Source organism: Nymphaea colorata, chromosome 14 (genome assembly GCF_008831285.2).
Source record: "Nymphaea colorata isolate Beijing-Zhang1983 chromosome 14, ASM883128v2, whole genome shotgun sequence".
Taxonomy (NCBI): Eukaryota; Viridiplantae; Streptophyta; class Magnoliopsida; order Nymphaeales; family Nymphaeaceae; genus Nymphaea; species Nymphaea colorata.
The window spans coordinates 1,745,366-1,769,023 of NC_045151.1; the positions used below are offsets into that span (position 1 = coordinate 1,745,366).

General features: G+C 40.2%; 1 protein-coding gene and 1 long non-coding RNA gene across 4 annotated transcripts; one reads left to right on the forward strand and one right to left on the reverse strand.

Annotated features, from left to right (window-relative positions):
- The first annotated feature begins 5,945 nt into the window (after positions 1 to 5,945).
- Positions 5,946 to 8,193, forward strand: LOC126409251 (uncharacterized). Of its 2 annotated transcripts, none has more exons than XR_007572119.1 (2): positions 5,946 to 7,688; positions 7,970 to 8,193. It is a non-coding gene; the product is annotated as an uncharacterized LOC126409251 (long non-coding RNA). The 2 variants fall into 2 exon arrangements; XR_007572118.1 differs by having other exon boundaries at positions 5,946 to 7,568.
- Positions 8,194 to 12,849: 4,656 nt separating this feature from the next.
- LOC116267619 (protein WVD2-like 5) lies at positions 12,850 to 23,334 on the reverse strand. Of its 2 annotated transcripts, XM_031649473.2 has the most exons (9): positions 23,061 to 23,334; positions 22,659 to 22,710; positions 22,268 to 22,533; positions 21,391 to 21,452; positions 21,195 to 21,269; positions 20,308 to 20,407; positions 18,701 to 18,772; positions 18,501 to 18,611; positions 12,850 to 13,519 (listed from the first exon to the last, which is right to left on the reverse strand). In XM_031649473.2, the coding sequence occupies exons 3-9, from the start codon at positions 22,481 to 22,483 to the stop codon at positions 13,172 to 13,174; spliced, it is 984 nt and encodes a 327-aa protein (XP_031505333.1). In that variant the 5' UTR covers positions 22,484 to 22,533; positions 22,659 to 22,710; positions 23,061 to 23,334; the 3' UTR covers positions 12,850 to 13,171. The 2 variants fall into 2 exon arrangements, with proteins under 2 accessions (XP_031505333.1, XP_031505332.1); XM_031649472.2 differs by lacking the exon at positions 22,659 to 22,710.
- Between the last annotated feature and the right edge of the window lie 324 nt (positions 23,335 to 23,658).

Here is a 23,658-nt window from a genome sequence, read left to right on the forward strand (position 1 = left end):
GTAGCCATCAACTCAGGGTAAACTCACAATGAAGTCCATGGAGATGCTTTCCCACGGACGTTCCGGAATAGGAAGAGGCTCGAGCAGGCCGGCAGGCTTATGATTAGTCCCTTTGTCCTGCTGGCAGATGAGGCAAGTCTTTACATATGTCTCCACATCATCACGCATCTGAGGCCAATAGTAGCCGCGTTCAAGAAGGGCCAGAGTCCGCTCCTGGCCTGGATGGCCAACCCAAAGAGTATCATGGCACTCCTTTGTTAGCTCCCTTCGGAGATTGCCCCACTTCGGCACGAAAACTCGTCCGCCCTTGGTGAGGAGCAATCCATCTCGCAGCCAGAATCTCCGAGTGTTCCCCGCTTCAGCCAAGGCAACCAAGTGTTGGGCCGCTGAGTCTTGCCGCATCCCTTCACGAACCCGCTCGAGGAGCGCACCCTCCAACTGTGCTTCGGAGGTCCCCGCCCGAGAGGCTGCAAGTTCTGCCTTTCTACTCAACGCATCCGCTACCACGTTGGTCTTTCCAACCTTGTACTCCAGAGCGAAATCAAACTCTGCCAATAATTCCTGCCAACGAGCCTGCTTCGGAGTTAACTTCTTTTGAGTCTTGAAGTAACTCGTGGCCACATTGTCCGTCTTAACGACGAACTCTGCCCCCAGTAGGTAGTGCCTCCATATGCGCAAGCAATGCACAATGGCGGTCATCTCTCATTCATGCACCGTGTACCGCTTTTCAGGGTCCTTCAACTTCCGACTCTTATAGGCAATCGGATGACCGTCTTGCATTAATACCCCACCAATGGCAAAGTCTGAGGCGTCTGTGTGTACTTCGAAGGGCTTGGAGTGATCTGGCAACCTGAGGACGAGCTCTTGTACAAGGGCACGCTTCAGGCCTTCAAAGGCATCCTGGGCGGACTGAGTCCAAATCCAGAATCTATTCTTCTTAAGTAGGTCAGTGAGGGGTGCCGCTATCAATGAGTACCCCGTGATGAACCGCCGATAGTAGTTAGCTAACCCAAGAAAGGACCGCAATTCAGGCACATTTGAGGGCGGCTTCCATTCTTGAACAGCCTTCACTTTCTCCGGATCCATTCGCAGCTGGCCATTCCCTACAATGTGGCCGAGGAAACTGATCTCCCGCTGTCCAAAGAGACACTTCTCCTTCTTCACGAAGAGATCATTTTCTTTGAGTACTTGGAACACCGTCTTCAAGTGACTGACATGCTCCTCAAGGTCGCTGCTAAAGACCACAATGTCATCAAGGTAGACCACCACAAACTTGTCAAGGTAAGGGTAGAATATCTTGTTCATTAGAGTCGAGAAAGTTGCAGGGGCATTCGTCAACCCGAATGGCATGACTAGGAACTCGTATGCTCCATAGCGGGTGTCGCAAGTGGTCTTTGGTTCATCACCTTCCACAATCCTGACCTGCCAGTAGCCAGAACGAAGGTCCAACTTAGAGAAGATCATCGCCTTGCCCAACTGATCGAACAAGTCCGCAATGAGTGGCAATTGATACTTGTTCTTCACCGTCACCTTGTTCAAGGCGCGGTAATCCACACAGAGTCGCTTAGAGCCATCATATTTTGTTTGGAACAATACAGGAGCCCCGAATGGTGCCTTAGAGGGGCGGATGATCCCTGACTCAAGCATGTCATCAAGCTGCCTTCGTAGCTCCTTCAATTTGGCCGGTCCCATTCTGTAGGGGACCATAGCTGGTGGCTTGGCTCCGGGAACCAAGTCAATTTCATGATCAACTTCACGCCTCGGGGGTAGGCGCTTGGACAGCTCGGGGGCATCACTCCCTCGAACTGCTTGAGGACTGAGGCTAGTCCTGGCGGAATGACTCTCGGCTGAGGGTCATCTTCTTCTAGACGCACGGCCACGAGGAATGTTTGTTCCCCATGACGCACGCCCTTCTTTAGCTGCATGGCCGATAACATCGGCTGAGACTTGCTCCTGATGGAGTGGCAGTGCATTGTGTGGGACTGATCCGCACCCATCAACGTCAATGTGTTGGTTTTTGGCAACATCATTGCATTCTGGCCTCGAAGGAACACCATCCCCAAAATCACCTTGAAATCATCCAGAGGTACTACGGAGAAGTTAGTGACTCCCATCTAGCCTTGAATCTGAACCGTTACACCCTTCGCTTCTCCGAGGATGGGCCTGGCTTCAGAGTTCACCGTTTTAAGGGTCCTCTGCTGCGGCACAGGCTTCAATCCCACTCGCTCCGCCTCCTCTTTCGAGACAAAGTTATGTATAGCCCCGGAGTCTACCATCGCAACAGTAGACGTTCCATTCAGAGTGACGTCTAGGTACATCAGCTCCTTGTTCACCAAACTGCTAGACGCTGCGCGGCTTTGTACAGCATTGATCGTCTGAGCGGCACCCATTCGTGTCTGCCCTTCATCGGTCTCGTCTTCAGTGGCCCTTGCGGCATTGGCCTACCCGGTAGGTCTCACCCTCTTCGGACAGACGAGCGCTTGGTGCTTGCCTCCGCAGACCCAGCAAGTGACTTCCCTTGGTGGCCCAGTGTAGTCCTTGCGAAAGAAGGTTTTTCTCTCGGTTGGCTTCTGGAACACCGATTCATTTTTGTTGTGGTCTCGCCGGTCATCTCTCGTACCTCCGTGGTTGGACTTCTTCACAGCCTTGAAGGTATCAGTGTAGCTTTTGCGTTGGGTATCTGCCAAGCGCTCGGCTGCCACATATGCTTGCTCCAAGGTCTCAGGGTTCGATCTCTCCACGTCGGTCTGGGCCCAAGATTGGAGCCCTATGATGAACCAATGAAGTTTGTCTTTTTCTGGCATCATAGGCACATCCAACATGACCTTTTGATAAGTCCAGATGTAATCCCTCAAGGCGCCAGTTTGCTTTAGGTTTGCAACTAACCTATAAGCATGTCTTTCGGCATCGACGGGCATAAAGTACCCCTTCAATTGTTTGCGGAAGTCATCGAAGATAGTAATCGTGTAATCACCATTCTCAATGTCTAGCATTTTCCGCCTCCACTAAGCCACAGCATCCTCCTCTAACAACATTGCTGCGGCCTTGATCTTCAGATCTTCTTCTACGACGTTCTGCAGGTCTAGGTAGTAGTCCACTTGAAACAGAAAGTTGTCGATCGCCCTCGCATCCCGGCTACCACTGTACTTTGCCGGACGTTGAACGTCGACCCTACTGGTCCTCTCTTGGCTATTTGAAGCCCGAAGTCCAGCAACTTCGTCCTGTAGGATCTTCACAAAGTCGGAGAGCGATCAGTTCATGGCCACTGACTTGGCCATTTGTTCCTGCATCAACTTCATCTCCTCCTTGAATCCCTCAAAGGTCTCGGCAGCAAAGCCGAGGGCTTCCTCATGGGTGGCCACATCTGCGACCAACCTATTCACCGTCTCTTCCAGGTTTCCCTGGTCATGGGCCGGGCTCACCTCCTCTGGGCGGGCCGGCTCCTTGCCTTTGGCACCTCACAAATTGTATTGTGATGCCATGGCGTTCTCCTCAACAGCAGCAAGTCGGCGCGATGCTCTACACCGACTCTCCGATCGCTTCCCCAGTTTGAACAGAGCCTAGGCTCTGATACCAGTTGTCACGGGCCGACAACTCCGAACCGTGCGGCGCGGCAAACTCTCGCCAGTAAGCCGCAAGCCTTCGCCTCGTTCAAGTGGGCGCAGATCACTTGAACGCTTTCTCGAAAACAAAGGACACAAATTTGCACAAAGAGTGTGGAAAGAAAACTCGCAATATATTTCACTTCAGAGAGAAGAGTACATCACGAGGGAAAGCAAGTAAGCTATTACACTTTACTTACAAGGATGGCCGAAGCCACTTACAGAATTCCCGATGCCGACCATCCAAAACAAGGAATCCCAACATCACACTTAGGGAGCCGTTTTGGGAGGGTACTCTGACATAGGTGAACAAACTAGCTTACACCAAAACTCAACATAAGCGAAGCAAATACAGTAAAAGCAAAGGACTGTACAGACTCTAGACGTAGGGGAACAATTGAATGCTTCAATTTTAACATTCTACCCATGGGCATGGAATTGTTATAAAGAGTGGACACAGTCTCAGATACCATGCAAAGAAAACGCCAATTGAACAAGAAGCACAAGAGAGTGAATGAGAAAACAAGAGAGATTTTAACGTGGTTTAGCATTAGCTAAGCCCTCTCATTCTCATTGAGTTCCAAGAATGAGCATATCTACATTAGACGGCAAATCAAAAACTTTTTGATTTCTATGTATCTTAGCCAACAACACGCCCGCCATTATCGATCTTCTTGCCTTCTTGCATGATCCCAATCTTTATTTTTTAGAAAGAAAGCCTTCCTTTTCCTCATACAGGAACAGTTTCATCCTTTCAAGCCCCGAACACCCACTCTTTTAGGGGGGTTCGAACCTATAACCTGCTCAGCTAATGGCTACATGATACAGAGGCATAGAGATATGTCCTAGATTTCACACAAACAAACTCATGAATGATAAATTGGTGAAGAAATCAAGCAAACAGAGAAAAGGTAACAGCAGAGGTAAAGTGCCTTTTTCTTGGCAAAAACTTTCGGCCTGGTTTTGAGCATCCTGGCCGCCTTGCCTCAGTAAAATAGACTATTAGAAAGATGCTCGAGTACGTCATTGACTTGCGTGCATTGATGTCTGCTTCTGTACGTGTACATGGGCGGATGAATTGGTCGTGCTGGAGGCATGCAGCTATGGTTGGTCTCAAGAAGCCTGCCCACTACGTACACGCGGAGCTGATCATCAGAAGACAGAGGTGAGGGAGATGAGCTGCATCTGCCTTTGTACCTCTTCTTCTACTAAAAAGCATGGCGCACAGACACAGTTCACGAACCTCGTCGCAGTACTGGGGAACTGCACTACGGAAGGCGTGGTGGCAGGTCATGTGGACCATCTGCAGGTGCATGCTCAATTATGTACCGCTTATTACAGATGAGATCAGGTTCATGTTCAACTATTTGGTGGCATTCAACATTAGTCGTCCTTTCCACTGCAGAAAGCACAGAGAGCTCCGACAATGGCTGCCTGCAATCTTTCCCTGGAGGCTACGAGCGAGACTGCATGGCTTCATCACATGCATGGCCGAGCAGGTTTCAGGCGCGTTTAAATTCAAGATGACTGATGGGAGATACAGAAGGAGGTCAACGAATATTACTGTCAGGCATATATGCAATCGCACAATGAAGACTACGGAGTGCAGAATTGTTTCTTTGGAGGTCGAAGAAAGAGTTGAGTCGCCTGCAGGAACAGAACATAAATTAACATGGTAATTGTAACTTAGAAAGGAAAACCACTGCAGTGCTCTCATATCTCATGTATAATATGTATAATATACTGTCAATTAGGCCCAAGGGTCTTTGCCTTTTAGCTGAAATTTGAAGCTAAGTTGGAAGTAATTAAGTTTGTAGTTTACACAGTGGATCGTTTAGCCAACTCATTTCTGTTGGTGTCAAAACATGCTTTAACACTGAAGAAGCCAAGATGTATATAATTACTATATTTCTCAAGAACCTTTAATGTTCATCACTAAAGCGGTGACAAAGATTTTCTCCTTAGTGCTTTTGTTTTGGATTTTCTTCAATGGGAGTTGATTATATGGAACTAGCAGGTGTGGAGATGTTAGGATATATGGCTAGATCAGCTGTGGGATGTTCTGGAATAATATTTTCAGGCTACAGCCCTTTTCTGCAACATGCCAAGGCCATACTCAGGCCTGCAACTTGAATTCCTGCTTGGCGTGGTATTGTAGATTGTTAAAAAAAAAAAATTTCCTTATCTCATCTCCTCCTTATTTGCTGCTTATCTTAACGATAAGCATTTCATTTGAATGAACATGCCTAAAGAGAGCATTGGATGAACTCCAAAGTTGTGGGATAAGATGAGCCAAAGGTTGTTGAAATCGTGTACAAATTTTTTGTATATAAGTGTGAAAGATCAATCAACTTTGTGGGATAAGATGAGCCAAAGGTTGTTGAAATCGTGTACAAATTTTTTGTATATAAGTGTGAAAGATCAATCAAAAGAAATATACTATTCTCTTCCTCTCGTCTCTTCTCTTTCTCTCTATTTCCCTTTTCTCTGCGCCCAACTCGTTTCTCTCTCCTTGATCATTCAGCGCTCGTCTCGTCTCTTTCTTTTTCACATGGTATCAGAGTCACTCATCGTCGATGTAAGGCAAGGCATGATGGGCTCATCGTGCTTCAGTTTGCTGGTTCAGTCTAGCTGCGCCGGACCTTCCAACACCAAGATCTTCTCTGCTGTCTTCATTGTTCGACAGTAATGACTTGCACTAGCGTCTTCTGTTCTATTTTCTGTGATTGAAGAGTCCCGACCGTTTTCAGCCTAATCAAAGGTTTGAGGGATTTTCTGCGAGCAGCAATTCCTCCTCAGCACAACCGGTTGCTGCAAAGTCACCAGAAAATCTGAACGAGGCACAGCCTCGAAGCATCCCGATTTCGCACAACAAATTGGGGCAAAAACCCTCTCTGGTGATACGTTAAACCATGCTCTTATTGTCTACTTCTGATTTGGTTTTCTCTTAATCCAATCTGCTCCCATTTGGAGATCGATTTGGGCGAGGAGGAAGAACTCTGTTCTTCAAGGAGCCCCCAGCGGCGGCCAAAGATCCTTCACGCGTTCTTGCTGGGGAGCTCATTTCGAGGCGAGCTGTTGGGTGTCCAATCCTGATGGTGTTCTCCTGAGCGATTTTGGTGATTTTTGGAGCTTCCCATGATTTTACACAATTCTGCCACCGGAGCACTATCCTGTTGTAGCTGGAACCAGACCTGAAGGGGATCCTTGCTCACGTCCCTTTCTGTAACACAAAATGGCTGAACTGATTGGAGAGGAGATGGAGCTGGTTGACAGTAGGAGCTGCTGCGCCTGTAGCAGATTTGGTAGCTGGTTGAAGAGGTGTTCACCGACACCAATCCGGCGATTGCTCTCCCTAATTCAACACAGAAATAGGGGTCCAATTGAAATTCGGTGAAGTGTAGAACCTTGCTGATTTCCCTCACTTCCTGTTTTTATAAAGATTATGATCTCGTGTTCTGTTATGAGCTGAGGTGCGACCAAGGAGAGGACTCAGTTGGAAGCTCGTGGCAGCGACTGTTCATGAGGGAGGAAGCTGTCCAGGTGTGCTGAATACCGAGGGATTTCCTTCCTCCTCGGTGGTGTGCAAACACGACTGCTTAAGTTTGTGACTCGGTGAAGGGTTGAGAGAACCTGTTGTCGAGCTAAATCTGTTTCATATCTGACGAAAGTGAAGAGAGTGCTGAAGGCCAGGCGTAAGCCTATTTCAGTTGCTGCAGGCCATGTGCAACCGAGGAGGAGTCGTTCCTCTCTTTGTTTCAAGTTTTTTTTTTTTGGCGCTTCTTTTTCTTCGCTTGGCAGCAACTCTTGCTCGACCAGGGATGTAATCAGAACTGATCGGTGTCACGCACCGTTGTAACTCGAGTGAGGGCACACAAGGTGGTGGTTCAAACATGAATTTTCGGCCACCATAATTTGCAGCGACCATTCATAATCAAAGGCCGGTGGATCTCCAACCAAGCGATGGTACTAGTTTTTCTGGCAATCACAGTCATAATCGTAAAGTTGTACCTTCATGCACTATGGATGAGTATCATAAACTCTTACCACTTGTTAAAACTCTGTCTGTCTCTATCAATTTCACAGGTAATACATCTCATCTTCCTTGGATTATCGATTCTGGAGCAAGTCGACACATTTGTGCCGATAGCTCTCTACTTCAAAAACCAACAAATCGCCAAGTACCTATAAACTTGCCTAATGGACATACAATAACTGTTCATCAATTTAGTGATGTTAAACTACCACCTTTAACTCTTGAAAATTCCTTGCTTATTCCCTCTTTTAAAGTGAACCTACTCTGTGAGTCAATTGACCAAAGCACTAAACTGTTCTTAACTTTCTTTCCTACCCATTGTGTCTTGCAGGACCTGGCGTTGAGGACGACGATTGGTCAGGGTAAAGAAAGAGAAGACATATATGAACTCGATCTAGTGATTTCATCCACAAGCTGCTTTATTGTGTCCTCTTCCCAAGATCTCTGGCATATGTGGTTCGGTCATCTTTCTTTTTCTCGTCTTAAACTTGTTGATTCTTATATAGGTTTGAATTGTGATTTGAATTGTGATTTGAATAAACAAATTTGTTGTGATACTTGTCATCGCGCAAAACAAACTCGCTTGAAGTTTGATTTAAGTAGTATTGAAACATCAAAGCCTTTTGAAATTAATACATTGTGATATTTGGGGACCGTACAATCTTACTTGAGCACATTATTTTTTAAGTATAGTTGATGACTATATGAGATCTACGTGGGTTTTTCTAATGAGACATAAACATGAAACATTTAATCTCATGAAATTTTTTTTTGTCATGATTAAAAATCAATTTGGAGTCTATATTAGTAATGTGCGCTCAGATAATGGGTTTGAATTTTTTTTCATATGAAATAAAATCTTTCTTTCAAATGCAAGGAACTTTACAACAACATAGTTGTGTCGCTACTCCACAATAGAATGGAGTAGTAGAGCGAAAACATTTGTGGGAAGAGTGTGTTTTAACAGCAGCTTACTTAATCAACTGCATCCCAACTCCGGTTTTGAAAGGAAAGTCACGTTTAAATTGTTTAACAAAAAACCAAACTTCAAGCATTTGTGTATTTTTGGATCACTTTGTTATGCTACAAACAATGACCACAGTAGAGATAAATTTGATTTTAGAGCTCGTAAATGCATATTTCTTGGTTACCCTGAAGGACAGAAAGCATATAAAGTATATGATCTAGAAAGTAAAAAGTTTTTTACTAGTCGAGATGTCATTTTCTATGAAACTATTTTGCCCTTTCAGCAAGAAAGAAAGAATGAAAATATTTTGCCCGTATTGCCTTTGTCAATTACCCAAGTTGACTAAGTTAGTCTCTTGGATAATGTTATTCATGATAACAGCAGCCCAAAGACACTTATACCTGAACCAAATCCTAATCCATCAAATGTGTCTGTTGATCATGACCCATTACCGAGGTTGTTCAACCACCTCAATCTACTTCATCAAGCTCCATTGCTGAACCAGAGCCCACCGAATCATTAAGAAGATCCACTCGTCCAAAACGGCCAGTTATTTGGATGCGGGATTTCTATTTCTCTCTTATTTCGGCTCCCTCGATCAATGGTATCTCGACGTCCAGTAAAATAAAAGGCACCAGGTATCCTCTTTCTAACTTTATTTCACTTTCTCGTTTCTCTTCTCAATACTCTTGTTTCTTAGCAGCCATAGTGTCCACATCTGAACCAAAAAACCTTTGAAGAGGCAGTTGGACATAGGGAGTGGCGAGAGGCAATGAACTCAGAAATTAGTGCACTAAAGGAAAAATACACTTGGACGATGACCACCTTGCCAGAAGGAGTTAAAACCATCGGTTGTAAGTGGGTTTTCAAAATCACGTTCAGATCAGATGGTACTATTGAGCGATACAAGGAACGACTGGTTGCCAAAGGTTATTCCCAACAGGAAGGACTCGACTACAATGAGACATTTGCACCAGTCACAAAAATGGTAGCTGTCCGAACTTTACTTTCAGTCGTTGTGGCGAATGATTGGTTACTATACCAAATGGATGTGAATAATGTCTTTCTTCATGGCGATTTACTTGAAGAAGTCTATATGCAAGTTCCACCAGGATATGACCGTAAGGGGGAGAATCTAATATGTAAATTTACATAAATCTCTCTACGGTCTCAAACAGTCTCATCGAAATTGGTTTCACAAGTTATCGTTGGCACTGGTGGAGTTTGGATTCAGTCAATCAAAGGTTGATCACACATTGTTCACTTACAAACAAGGTCAATTTTTTGTTATTGTTCTTGTTTATGTGGGCGACCTTATTATTACAGGCAACACCAAGGAGCAGATTGACAAATTTAAGCAGTCTTTATGTCAGAAATTTCATATGAAAGATCTTGGTACTCTTAAATATTTTTTGGGTCTAGAAATTGCCCGCTCAAGCACAAGAATTTATGTTTCACAACAAAAGTATGCTCTCTACATTATAAGCAAAACAAGTATGTTGGGTGCCAAGCCAGTAGAATTTTCAATGGAACAAAAGCACGGACTCGACTCCACACAAAGTCTTGCTAAGAGATCCGACTATGTATAGAAGACTGGTAGGATGGCTAATCTATTTAAGTATAACAAAGCCCGATATTCAATTTGCAGTTCACTTGTTAAGTCGCTTCATGCAAACACCACGTGAGATACATCTTCAAGCTGCATTAAAAGTGGTCAAGTATATCAAGTTGAAGTCAGGACAAGGCATTCTACTTAGTAAACAAACTAATCTTCAAATGAGTGTATTCTGTGACTCTGATTGGGCAGCGTGTCATGAAACGCGAAGGTCAGTAACTGATTATTGTGTTCTTCTTGGTGATTCTCTAATTTCATGGAAGACAAAAAAACAGCCCACAATATCTCGCTCCTCTGCAGAAGCAAAATACAGGGCAATGGCAAATGCAGTATGTGAAGTGACTTGGTTAAAGTTCTTGTTGATGGATCTAGGCGTGAGACATTCACAACTGGAAAATCTATATTGCGACAATCATGCTGCCATGCATATTGCAGCAAATCCAGTTTTTCACGAACGTACCAAGCATATAGATTTAGACTGTCATGTGGTGTGAGAAAAAATAAATCAAGGTTTAGTGAGAACCAGTTACATTAAGAGCAAAGATCAGCTGGCAGAGACTTATTCACTAAGGCTTTAGGCAAGGAATCATTTAATTATCTTCTATCCAAACTAAGCGTACGAAATCTCTACGCTCAGTTTGAGGGGAAGTGTTAAAAAAAAAGATTTTCTTTATCTCATCTCCTCCTTATTTGCTGCTTATCTTAACGATAAACATTTCATTTGGATGAACTTGCGTAAAGAGAGCATTGGATGAACTCGAAAGTTGTGAGATAAGATGAGCCAAAGGTTGTTGAAATCGTGTACAAATTTTTTGTATATAACTATGAAAGATCAATCAAAAGAAATATACTATTCTCTTCCTCTCGTCTCTTCTCTCTCTCTATTTCCCTTTTCTCCCTTTTCTCTGCGCCCAACTCGTTTCTCTATCCTTGATCTCGTTCAGCGCTTGTCTCGTCTCTTTCTTTTTCACATAGATATCCAACTGAGATGAAAAGCCTGTGAGAGCTGACGCTTCGGAAAGTAGAATTCGATCGTACAAAGACACCCTGAAAGATTATAAAGTAAAAGTTTTCATGATTTTGCTCAATCACGTAGATGCATCTATTTTCAATAATGAACTGCCAATTTATTAATGCTTTAGAATCCTTATCAGCAAGGGAGGGAGAAAACGAGCCCTTGATTTACATATTTTTGCCAAACAAACTAAACAAAAAATTTAAAACATGTACAAGTTCAAAAAACTAGCTTCTATATATCATGCAATAGGAAGTTCTGAGATCCTAAGCACAAAATTATCTTCATTTCACAGTCATGGACTCCTAGATATTGGCTGCTCGACAAGTGAAATGAATTCCCTCAAGTTTTTTTGTAATGAGATGATCACAATATCCCTTGTCAGACTCATTTTGCTTCATATGATGATCTTCCCATTACACCAACTCCTGTGAAGATATATTCTGATTCTCTGCAATCATTGGGAATGATCTCTTCTCTCTCTCCCTCTCTTCACGCGTGTTCATTTTGAAACTGACCTAAGCCGTGCTCCGTGTGTTGAATTACATGTCTCCCAAGGGATTATTACTGTCTGCATTTAAAAATGTTATCCATTAAGGCAATATGGCACAGAGGTAAGGATGTGAATGGATCAGAATCAAATCTGATGTATGCTCACATATTCAGATACTTATTTAAAACTAAATCAGATCCAAATTAAGTACAAATCCGAATAATGAATATGATCAAATAACATTTGTTAAATCAGAATCCAATCCGATTTATTGATTTAGTGTTTCATATCAATTTTTTTTTTAAAACAGTTTGATCAGATATCCAATCAAAATCAGATATATTGACATCCCTTCACATGGATATATAATCCTTTTGAAATTTCCCAAAATTTTTAATGTAATATTGGTTCTCCTAAAAATGACTTGACATGAAAGCATGAAAGGATCTATATTATTTGCAATATGACTCAGGGTAGTTGTGTCATAAAACAATTCTATTTTTCTCCTCATTCAATGTTTTGCTGAACATAATCACTTATCCGTTGAGCATTTAATGAAAAGAGAGATGAGGTACAAATAGAGTTATTTATCTCAAACAGAGATGAGGTACAAATAGAGTTATTTATCTCAAACAGTAGTTATGGCCTAATTCTGCCATGTCTAATATTGTGTTGATAAAATTTGCAGGAAATTTTGAGCTTGAAAAACCTTGCAAATAAAATATTTGAACAACTTTTATTGGGAAAACAGATCTGAATTTGCACATATTTAGATGCAATACGGATATAAAACTTCGTCTGCTATGATAATACAAAGCTTCTTCACCTCCTTTTTTTTTCATCTATTAAAACTACATTATATTTTCAGTATCTGTAAAAAAGACGAATACCCCAAAAAAGGTTATTGATCGTTTATGACTATTCTGGCTTGAGAAACCGAGCTAATAAGAGCTACTATATGTCACATAGCATTCTTCCTTCAACGAAGTAAACTTTTTCTATCAAGCTGCAAAGTAAATCTCATCAGTGCTTGTTCATACAAATGAAGGTGCTCAAACAATGAAACTTGCAATATGCAGCAAATAATAGATTAAAGGAGAACAAAAATAACGAGAAGCAAGTAACGGACAAAGCCACCATGAATATTATAACATTCCTGCAAATTGGGAATTAATCGTGAGTGCTGCTTACCAAATTGGTATTACAAAAAGTGAACGGAGAAAAGCTCACTAGAAAACCGAGGGTAGGTATTTGTGGATTATGAATATAATACAACAGACATTCTTGCCTTTCCTGTCATTAAGATTACTGGTATTGCGCCCTTCATATATGTAAGATTGTAGCGGTAGTTTCTTCCTCATGTTTTCAGGTGCTCATTTGTAATCTCGCATATCATAGCTCTGAATTCAGCACAGGCTCCAGCTCTAGCTTTGATTCTGCCTTCTATTCCTGCTCCATTTCAGGTCGGGTTTGGACAACAGGATCAAATGCTTCGCTTTCAGTTGTGGCAACCACAACAGAATCCATGTGCTCCAGATTAGACGAGTGATTTGTTGAATCAGTATCATGCTTGATATCATGTGTTTTCTCTGAAGGAAGTCTCGGGAGAGATCTTCGTTGTGGCCTCTTGGAATCTTTCCCTATGTGGAGGCTACCATTAGCTGTCTTGGTCTCGTCCAGGCTCAGGCGTTCCACCGTGCAAGACTGAACTGCATTCCCATCATCATCACCTGCTTCATTAAAACTCTTGTGCCGGCCTAACTTTGGTGATCTTGGTCGTGTTGGTGGTATCTGCATCGTCAGTCTCTATTATAAGCACTTCAATTGTGAGGCTATGACTAGGAATACACAACATCACAAGGCAAGAAGTAGCTATAGCAAGTTACTTTTATATGGACTGCTAGCAGCTTCAACTGAATAAAAATGCACTAAGACAGGCAGCAATACTCCAACTCAGGATGACCAAGTTATTTCCAAGACTGACAAGAACCTGAACTCCCTAAAGACTTTGTGAAGTTACCGTACGATTTATTGGACATATTCTGTTTTTGCCCATCTATTTCCGTGAACTGTAAGTTTTATTGAATTTCATGTTCCTTCATCAACACTTTTCCTTCCAATTCCCTGCCCCTAACATGACCAAAGAAGAAATTCCATTGTTCCTTGCATCACACTGACAAAGTAAAAAGAAAGCCAATGACGTAGTCCATTTTTTTTACATATTTTACTTTCTTGCAGAATCAACTGAGATGGATGCATTTCATAAACAAAACATGACAAATCTATAATAAAATTGGTATTTTTCAAGTGTAACTAAGCTTATATAAAATTTTAATTGTTAACTCTCAGAATTTTTTGCTTATGAAATTCATTCAGTGTGCCTAGGAAATACAATTTTTATATTGATTTTCATAGTTTTAGACATGAAAAGCACATCGACATAAATTATTTTTTAAAAAAATGTAAAAATTTGTGACTGGATGAGCCAGCCGACTGGTCCTGCTCATTTCTCCGAGCAAGAAAAATCGTTTATGAAAATATAAAGGACATGTTTTTGTCACAGAGAGAGAAAGAGAGAGAGATGCCTTAAACTAGTACCATCTTGAGACTGGTTTACTTTTACCACTCCATAAAATTTGAGGGTAGAAAAAAATGTGATAGCAAATCTCATCTATAGGCAAAGGTAGAGCTAAGAGATCTGGCACAACGATATTACAACTATGTTTTATAACATCCTAGGCAACAAACTAAAGTCACTTTGAAGTTTGAACTGTCAGTCAGACTTGACCACTAATTCCAATAGGCAAATGCATAAAATATGCATCGAGTGGTCAGGAGGCTGTTAACTTCAGCGGCAGAGCCGGAAGGGTGGGCAGGGGCCAATGCACCCTCTGAAGTTTTGAAAAATAATTTTTAAATAGTAATTTTCTTAAATTTCAGTTTGCCCCTTTAAACTTTTGAAACAATCCAGTTGGCCCCCAAGAAGAAAATTTTAACATTTTATTTAATGGGTCATTGAATTGTTCAGCCCCTTCCAAAAATCAAATCCTGGCTCTGTCCCTGGATAAATTCTATTTAATAGCTTGGAATAATGAGTATGCAAAAAACTCAATTGGACAATTGAAACTTGAAAAGCTGAACTTCACAAACACAAGGCAAGGCAACCACATCAAGGTTAAAGGACTTTGGATTCACAGTCCCAAGAACATGAAATGCAAATTAAGTCATTTCACACACACATACATATGGAAGTTGATCTTACATTCTTGACAGCAATGCACTACCTTCCACATGTTTTTCATAAAAATTATTCAGGACACAAATGCATTTGATTGAGTTAAACACAATGCATTTCAAATCTGGTTTAGATTTAACAAGCCAAAAGAACTAAGCATCATCAGACATCAGGTCTGATTTAAACATGAAACTTGCAGTTGTTTCCTATATTTTTAAGACAAAGATAAAATTGATGAAGTTAAGTTCTTAAAGAACTTGTGGATCTTGATAGAGAGATAGAGGAGGGTGGTATCCCTTTCTTCCCCTCTTTTTCTTTGTTTGAGAAAATAGTGGGAGAGGAGAGATCTGCAGAGAGAGAAGAGGAGAGTGGTCACCCTCTAATTCCTTCTTCCTCTGCATGTGATACAGAGGAAACACAGGGAAATAACACTCCATTCCATCTATCTTCTTTTTCTCTTTCTTCCCTCCCCTTTCCTTTTCCTTTGGATGGTACAAAGATTAATTCCATGTTTAAAAAGCGAGAGAGAGAGAGAGAGAGCAACATTGATAGCCTAACAGCCGCTACAACACATCACATCATTATATTCCATAAAGGTGCAAACTTGCTTTCCTCTGCTTAAAACATGAAGAATAACTAACGAATATTACACTGCAAAATGTCAGGAGAAACAAGGGCCTGCAATCTTAGTGTAGGATCAGTTCTAATAATGCTTCCTACAACTGTAATAAAATCAGTAGTTATTATGACCATAAAGATCGAATATGTTCTCTCCCAGATAATGTTTATTTACATATGGAACTTGACTAAGTTGATGGGATTTCTTTTGCACCACGACTCTCAGAAAGCCACAATAACCCATCCCTTAATAATATATCCACTCGACATGCCTATAGGGTTGGAAAAGTAAAGGACAGCAGGTCCTTTGCTCCCTTGCTAATCGAAGGTGCTTTCACAGCATAGATAGTGGACATTTAAAAGGACTAGGGACCACCAAGGCTGGAACTAGGTGGGCCAAAAAGGTAAATGAAAGAAAGAAGAAGAAGAACAACAACAACAACAACAAAGAAAGGCAAAAGTAAAGATGAAGAAAAAAGGAATTCCAAAACAAATTTTTTTCACTTGGTCACTAGGTGACCCAGCATAGTCATGAAGATGACCACTTACAACCTAGGCACGCTTTTGACTATTAGGTTCCCTCTCTGAGAAGAAAACCCACAAAGAAATTACTGCAACCAAGTAAATGGAGGATAAAACACAAAATTTCTCATAGTTTCCGTAGGCTCAAAAAAAGCTCAAATAGCCTTCATCATCTTCTGCACTATAATTCCCCAGTCTTTGTGTCCATCTGTTTTGCTCTAGTTAATAGGACTCCAATTAGCATAAAAAAATAAGAATACCCCAGCCAGGCCATGTTAACATAATCTAGGCTCAGGAAACTAATACATATATCAACAACCCTCCCTCCTCCTCATCCTTGGAGATTAATGCCATCATTCACAGAAAGGTATTGAAAGGGTTCCAGGATGCTTAGGTAAGGTACCAGGTCCACTAATAACTGTGGCATCAAAATACTAATTAAAGAAAAACCATAATTCTTTTCCTCATAGTTGATGCTTAACCTCATCTAAAAGATAACTCCAGTGTAGGAAAATAGTCAGATGAGGGCCACATTATGTTAAACTTCTGCCGAAGCTTGAACATGGACAGGTCTGTGTGTAACCAGAGAATAAGGTCAAACACAGTTGGTTCCGATAAAACCTACAAATACAGAAAATCCTACACCTGAACATTTTTACTGTGTGGGCACCACATGAAACGGTGTCTTCTGTAGTTCATCAAAGAACATTGTTATCAGAGCTTTAAATACAGAATCTGGAAAACATGGCATGAGCTTAAACTTCTGGTGAAACGGTCAAGTGGTGGAATTTTCTGCCCTTCAGTACAGTAGCGGAACAAAGCACCAAAAAATTTCAGCTGCAAATTTCTTTTGTTTCCCAATCGTTCTCTACAATCAACAAGCCAAATGAACTTTAGCAGCTTTCTCTAATTGACACTTAATTCTACTCCATAGTCCATAGTTAATCAACTTTGAAACTATTCTCTCACTCATACAAAAACATGACAACCTAGTGATTTGCATTCATGAAGGTATAAGGAAAATAAAAGTGTTCATTGTTTAACAAAATTCAGTTGCATATATTAGATGATAGTTGCCAACATCATCGACAATTTGAAATATGACCACTAAAGGCAATTTCTAGAGAATTGTAACTTTCACAATGTCTTAAAGAGAAATTCGTGATCTTTTTTGCTTCTCTGAAATTTAACTTGCATGTTTCTTCTATTTCATTCTGTGTCTTTGGCATGATTTTGTATTTTTACTTTCACACAGCAGGTTTTTCTGAGGGAAGACAATTCAATTACAAAACTAACAGGAAAAACCTATTTATGAACATCCCAATACTGTAGTCGGACACTTCCATAAATGGGCCATGATCAACAATTCATGACAATCAAATTGCTTGGATCTTTAGATGAGAATGTTCCTTGAACAACCAAACTAATTCAAAAGATCAAAAGAGATGGCTTGAAACCCTTCTCTCAAGCATGAAGTAACCAATCCATACAATTTCAGGAATCATGTTGTAGAAATTGCATGTTCTTCAAGAACTGATGAAAAATATCTATCTTAGATTCTTAGAGAATGTATGCCCAGCCATCCTTGTGAACCAAGGTCCATAATTTGGCTTAGATCACGAGATAGCATTCCCCATAAAAGCAACATAGCTCCATAACTCAAGGGGTCAAAAGAAATGGAGCAGAGTCCTCTAAAACACAAGGGCCCTTCTCTTAAGCACAAGAATAATGTTTTAGAAATTGCATTAACCTGATAACAGATAAAATTTAGATGCTTAAGGAAATACAAAGGAGAACTACAGCAGGAAAAAAGAATGCACAATTTGCTTGGTGCTTTCATGTCACCCCATTTAACAGTTTTATTTCCGCAATACATGTGCAATATGGATAAATAAGAAAAGCTAAACCAAAGCACCAAACCAGGAGGCTAAAGCCGTCAGCATGGTTATATCAAGGAAGAAAGATTCTTGCAATTAACTTAGCAACAGAAATACTGCTATCAGCAAAGAAAAAGTTAATATCAATTCTCCTAAGTGTATGAGTTGGATACAGAATAATGTCTGGACATGTATTAGCCATTATATAGTCTTGCAGCAATTTAGGTTATAGCTACCACTAGAGAAAGGAGAGGGCACATAATAATTCTGAACAGACATAAGAGACAAAGCAGCACTACAATTTTGGTCTTCTGAAAAATCATGTTGGGCACAAAGAAGAACAGCTAGGGGCTCTTCCCGTCCTTTTTTCTTGAATAACTACTTTTGCAGATTTCCCATTAGGATATCCAGATTGGTGCTGCAACTTGTGTAAAGTCTTGCCGTCATCATTGAGACATGCAAAAATTTAAGTGAAACAGCAGTATGAAACAAGAACATGTCATGATTATACAATATTAACCTTCTTCAGTTCAACTTTTGGAGGAGGTGGTTCCTGGTAGAAACTTGGCATTGGAGTTGCTTTGAATATCATGCTCTTCCTAAGCATCTTAATCTCTGCTTCCTGAGTCTCCTGCACACAGGATAATGCATATAGTGACTACAGAAAATACGTGATTACTCAAGGTGACCAAAATTTGATCAGAAAAAACAAAATATAACCTTGCATTTGGCTTGCAGGGAACTCCTTTCAGCTTCCTTTGCATGGTTCTTTTCCTCAAGTTTTGAATAGAACTAGTAAGCAATGGTGAAGCTAATATTAGATCAACTATTCCTTCTATTGGAGGCACATTCAAGCACCATTCTCTCTCTCTCTCTCTCTCTCTCTCTCTCTCTCTCTCTCTCTCTCTCGCCTTCCATCATGCACAGACACATGGACACCCAATGAAAAGTTGTGACAAGGACCCACCTAGGCCACCAATGCTACCTACGCATGAGTCTAATGTGAGGCATCTCAATAGCAGCAGGGAATGAAGTAGTTTGGAAGTATTTTTCCCCTCTTTCTTTTATATGTAAAAGAAAAATTACAATAGGTTTATGAAAGTTTCATTTTTTCTATTTCCAAATGTTATTTAACTTTTCTGATGTTCATTTTTTAACACCTTTGGACTACAAGAGGACCACAACTAGTCATTCCTGGTCTGGTCTGGGCTTTTTAAAGGCTGTGTAACTTAGACATTGACTGGTGATTTGACTACTTAGGATGTGTATGCCATATATATAAATATGTGTGTGTGTGGGTATATATATATATATATATATATATATATATATATATATATATATATATATATATATATATATATATAATAGTCACAGAAAACACGTTTTTTTCAAAAAAAAAAAAGCGATAAATTAAATGGTTGTTTAAAACTTAAAAATAAGTTTTTTCGAAAAAAAATTAAAAACTTTTTCTTGCGGTTTTTTTCATTTTTTTCGTTCTTTTCAGTTTTTTTAATGCCAAACAGTTTTTTTGTCATTTTTCTATTTTTTATTTATTGCAAATGTACTTATCTTTTGATGATTGTGTTATTAGCTTCTCACTTATTTTATTTTTCCCCCATTTTTATTTTTTTAATATTTTTAAAAATTTACCGTATTTTTCCCATATTTTTCCCTTTTTTTAAGCTTGCCGTATTATACCCGAGAAAAAACCTCAACATTTAAAACTTTGATACGTTATTTGTTATATATATATATAGTGTGCCACAAGTTTAATGTGTCTCGGTGTTTCCCACCTTAATACATTCGATCAACTGATTGAGACCAAAATAATTTGATGGATATAATCTACATAGCTTACTTAACAAATAAGAACCTTTGAAATGCATTATTCCGAAGCAGAAAAAAGGAAAATCAAGGGAAACAAAAATCAAAGTCCCATAATGCATCAAAATTTGATTGATTGAAAAGAACATACTTTCATTTCAAAAAATCATGGTCCAAAGAATAATTTGGAACAAGAAGCTATGTTGAATTTAGACGTAAGAAAATTACGAAACTAACACGTTTGAAAAAAGTACCACTATTTTGTGTTTCAAAGGTGCAACTTGTGTGAAGATAGGGGTTGCATCATAAGTTAAACACGATCTTCTATAGTTACACCCATGAAACTAGTTTCAGAGTTAGTTTCATATCAGAAAACCCGATAATCATAACATGTATTCTACCATATCATTTAAACATCCTTTGTGTGCTACTCATTATCCTAAATAAGTAATCACAAGAATACTGCTGAGAAAACATTGAAAAAGTAAAAGAATACTCACCTCCTTTCTTTTCTCAGCTCTCTCATTACATTTAAAATTGAAACTATATGAGGGAGTAGTGCTAACTCTCCGAGGTTTAGAACCTTCATTGTTGAGGTACCTAAATGTGCTTAAGGGTCCACTTTCATGATCAGCCAGACAGAACAAGACATTGTCCGTAAGAGGTACAAATAGTAGGGCATCTTTTACCACAAACACCAATGCTAATAATAAGCCAAAGTAAGCATTATGACAGACCTAATATAATCAAGTAAAGAAAAGGTTATTGTAAGATTAATTTTAAAAGTCGGCATTTATAGAAGCTGTTTTCAAAAACTATGTGTAATAAGATGTACAGGCAAAAAAGCTTTTACCCTCTTGAGTTTGCTACATAACTTCAGAGGAACAATATAAATATTGGTATTGGAGCCACATGGGTTTCCTAAAAGTACGATGTATCAGTGGACGCAATACCCTGTGTCTAACTATCAGTACTCTTAAAATATTTTATTTTAGAAAAAGTATGTCAAGTTGTCAACAATATGGGCTGTGGCTGCCAATTTGGCCAACTCAGGCCCTACATCGGCTGATCTTCTGAAGGCACTGCATCAGTGTTTGCATCATTGCATTGAAAGGATGATACACATCATATCGACAACAATGCTTGAGAGTTTGAGCCTTTTTTGTTTACCAATAGACCATGAGATACATGAAAAAGTGAATTGGTTCCTGATCTCCAGAATTTACCATGCAAACCTTTATATGACCAAAATAACCAGATAATAACAAAAAAGATAAAAACCACCAGAAGACTTTCAAAATTCGACTTTTCTTTGGGTTTGTAACTTGTATGAAAAGTGGATAATGGAACAATATAAAGACAAAAAAGATTGCAAGCAAGAGGATACGATGATGAAGACTCTGCATCTTCTTCAACTTTGAAAGGTGACCCTTGTTTTAAGGGCTTCAACTTGGTCTGTTCTCTGAAGCAATAGGTGATGAATAAGAACCAAAAAGAAAGTGAGATTTATATGACCTACCAGAACACCAGTTGGTAGACAAAATCTTAGTGGGAAAACCTAAAAGTATGTAAAAGAGACTTACTTGGAGCCATCGGGTTGTAAAACCTTGGAGGTGGACAACGTTGAGACAGATTTTCCAAGTTTCTGTCAGAAGAAAATGGGTGAAATTAAAACGACCATATCATCATGGAAAACTCTGTTCTTCAGCGAAAGCAACATATAAAAGCATGTCGTAGTTTATAGGTGTTCCTCTAAGCCAAGAGGCAGAAAGAAAAACAGCCGCTTAAGAAAGTACGGGTAGAGGACCAAACACATGAACAGGTGTACTTGAGATTGTATGCGCAGGCTCTGATTCAATATGCAGATCTACCCCATTGCCTTCAAAATCACCCAATCAATGGGCGACCTAGTGTTCCTATGATGGAGAGAAGTGTGCCTCGCATGTGCAACTAATGTGCATGAACCATTTGAAGCAGGAGAAGCTGCATCGCAGGACCACTTTAGTACACTTGACCTTTTTTTCAAAATTTACCCCAACCTTAGATCTTCGCAGCTTTTCATCAATAGGCAATGCAGATTTGTTACTTTCCTGATTCCGGCATTTGTAGCTTCAGGTTTTTGGGATGATCAGAGTGGTTAGCTCTACTATCCTACATTACATATGCCTTACAAGCCCCCTAGCCCGATGCTGAGTATAATAACCGAACTAACTAAACGGGAATCCAACATGTTAGGAGGACATTATAAAGGTAAACAATATAAACCAAAGATGAAAAGCAGAGACATAATTCTATGACCAAATGGTAAATTTTTAATATTTTATGGGAGAGATAGAACCCTATGGGTTATTCGCTGTTGATGGTCTCAGAAGGCATGGTAAAAAATCCATCTCCCGCAATGGATTTTAGATGAATAACACCGACTATATATGAGAGATTAACTAAAAATCCATATATCACCTTAGCAGGGCTCGATTTCTTAACGCCTGAAGCATCAGTAGCTCCTGCTTTCCGGTCGGTCATGTTTTCTGATTTCCCATTTGGACGTTTGATGGCCGAACTTCCTTGTCCACCTTCCATCTCCATAACTTTCCCATTGCCTGAGACGTTACCATTGATGCCGCTCGTGTGATTCACCTTCATTTCAGAATCTGACACAGCGTCGTCAACCTCCATTGATGATATCCTTCCCCTTTAGCACTAGCAATCCAAGAAGGTCCCCTTATCTACAGTAAAACAACCAATATTCCCACGTCACAAACAGTAATATAGTAAAAACACGCACAGCAGGCGAAGATCGAAGCAATTCTACAAAAGAAAGGAGAAGGGAACAAGGCTGAGGTATAATTACAAATCGAAGCACACATCTAGACCAGACTCGAGAATGGTGAATCCAGAGGTCACTGTGCACAACAAGAAGAGCATTTAGTCCTAAAACGTCAATTTGAACAAAGCCATTATCCCAATGAAACTACGTCGGGAAGTGAACACAGAGAATAAGATAAGACAATTCTTCCATATTCCGAAATTCCCGAGGAATCACAAGCTCAGATGAAGATTCTAGGTTAAATGAAAATAGGGGGCCGGGATCACCAAAGGGAGATCTGTGAGAAATGCAGCAGGAAAGAAAATACCAATGAGGAAATTTCAAACAAAAAGAAAGAAGACCAAGGTCATTTACAGGAAAATGAATATCAGCTCTCGAGAAAAATCATCAAAAACAAAATAAAACCAGAGAGAGAGAGGGGGACACCTTGATCAACAGGAAAGGGCCTCTAAGTAGCTGGTTCGAATCCTCAGAAAGCAATCGTCCTCCTTCCCTCTCTCCGGTTGGAAGAATCGAGCCGAATCAATGGCAGGATTTAGAAAAAAAAAAGGGGGGTGGAGAAATGCGGAAGCCAATAAACAAATGATCAAACAATCAGAGAAGAAACGAAGGATCCTTCAAAAGCATCACTAAAACGAGGCCTCCAAGAGAGGGAGAGACCGACGGTGCCTGATGCGATTTTTCTTTCTCCTTCCCCGCCCTTCCCCTTTTTTTTTCTTTATTCAATTTACCAACGGAATTTTTCTTTCGAGAATTTTTATTTAAGGCCCAATATTTAACCGAAACCTTAAAATCGAAACTTTCTTTTCTACTATTTCCTAGACAAGCCTCACGAAGTCCACTCAGAAAGAAAGACGAGTTTTCACATAATGTCACGTTGGAACTGAAGAAAAAATTACGTTTTTCTACGTCGTCTTTTCCAATAGCAAAATTTTTGGCCACTTTCTACGTTCAAATTATAGAGAGTGAGGGGCTTTTTAGTAAAAGTTGAAAAAGTTTACAAGGAGATAGAATACAGGTGGTT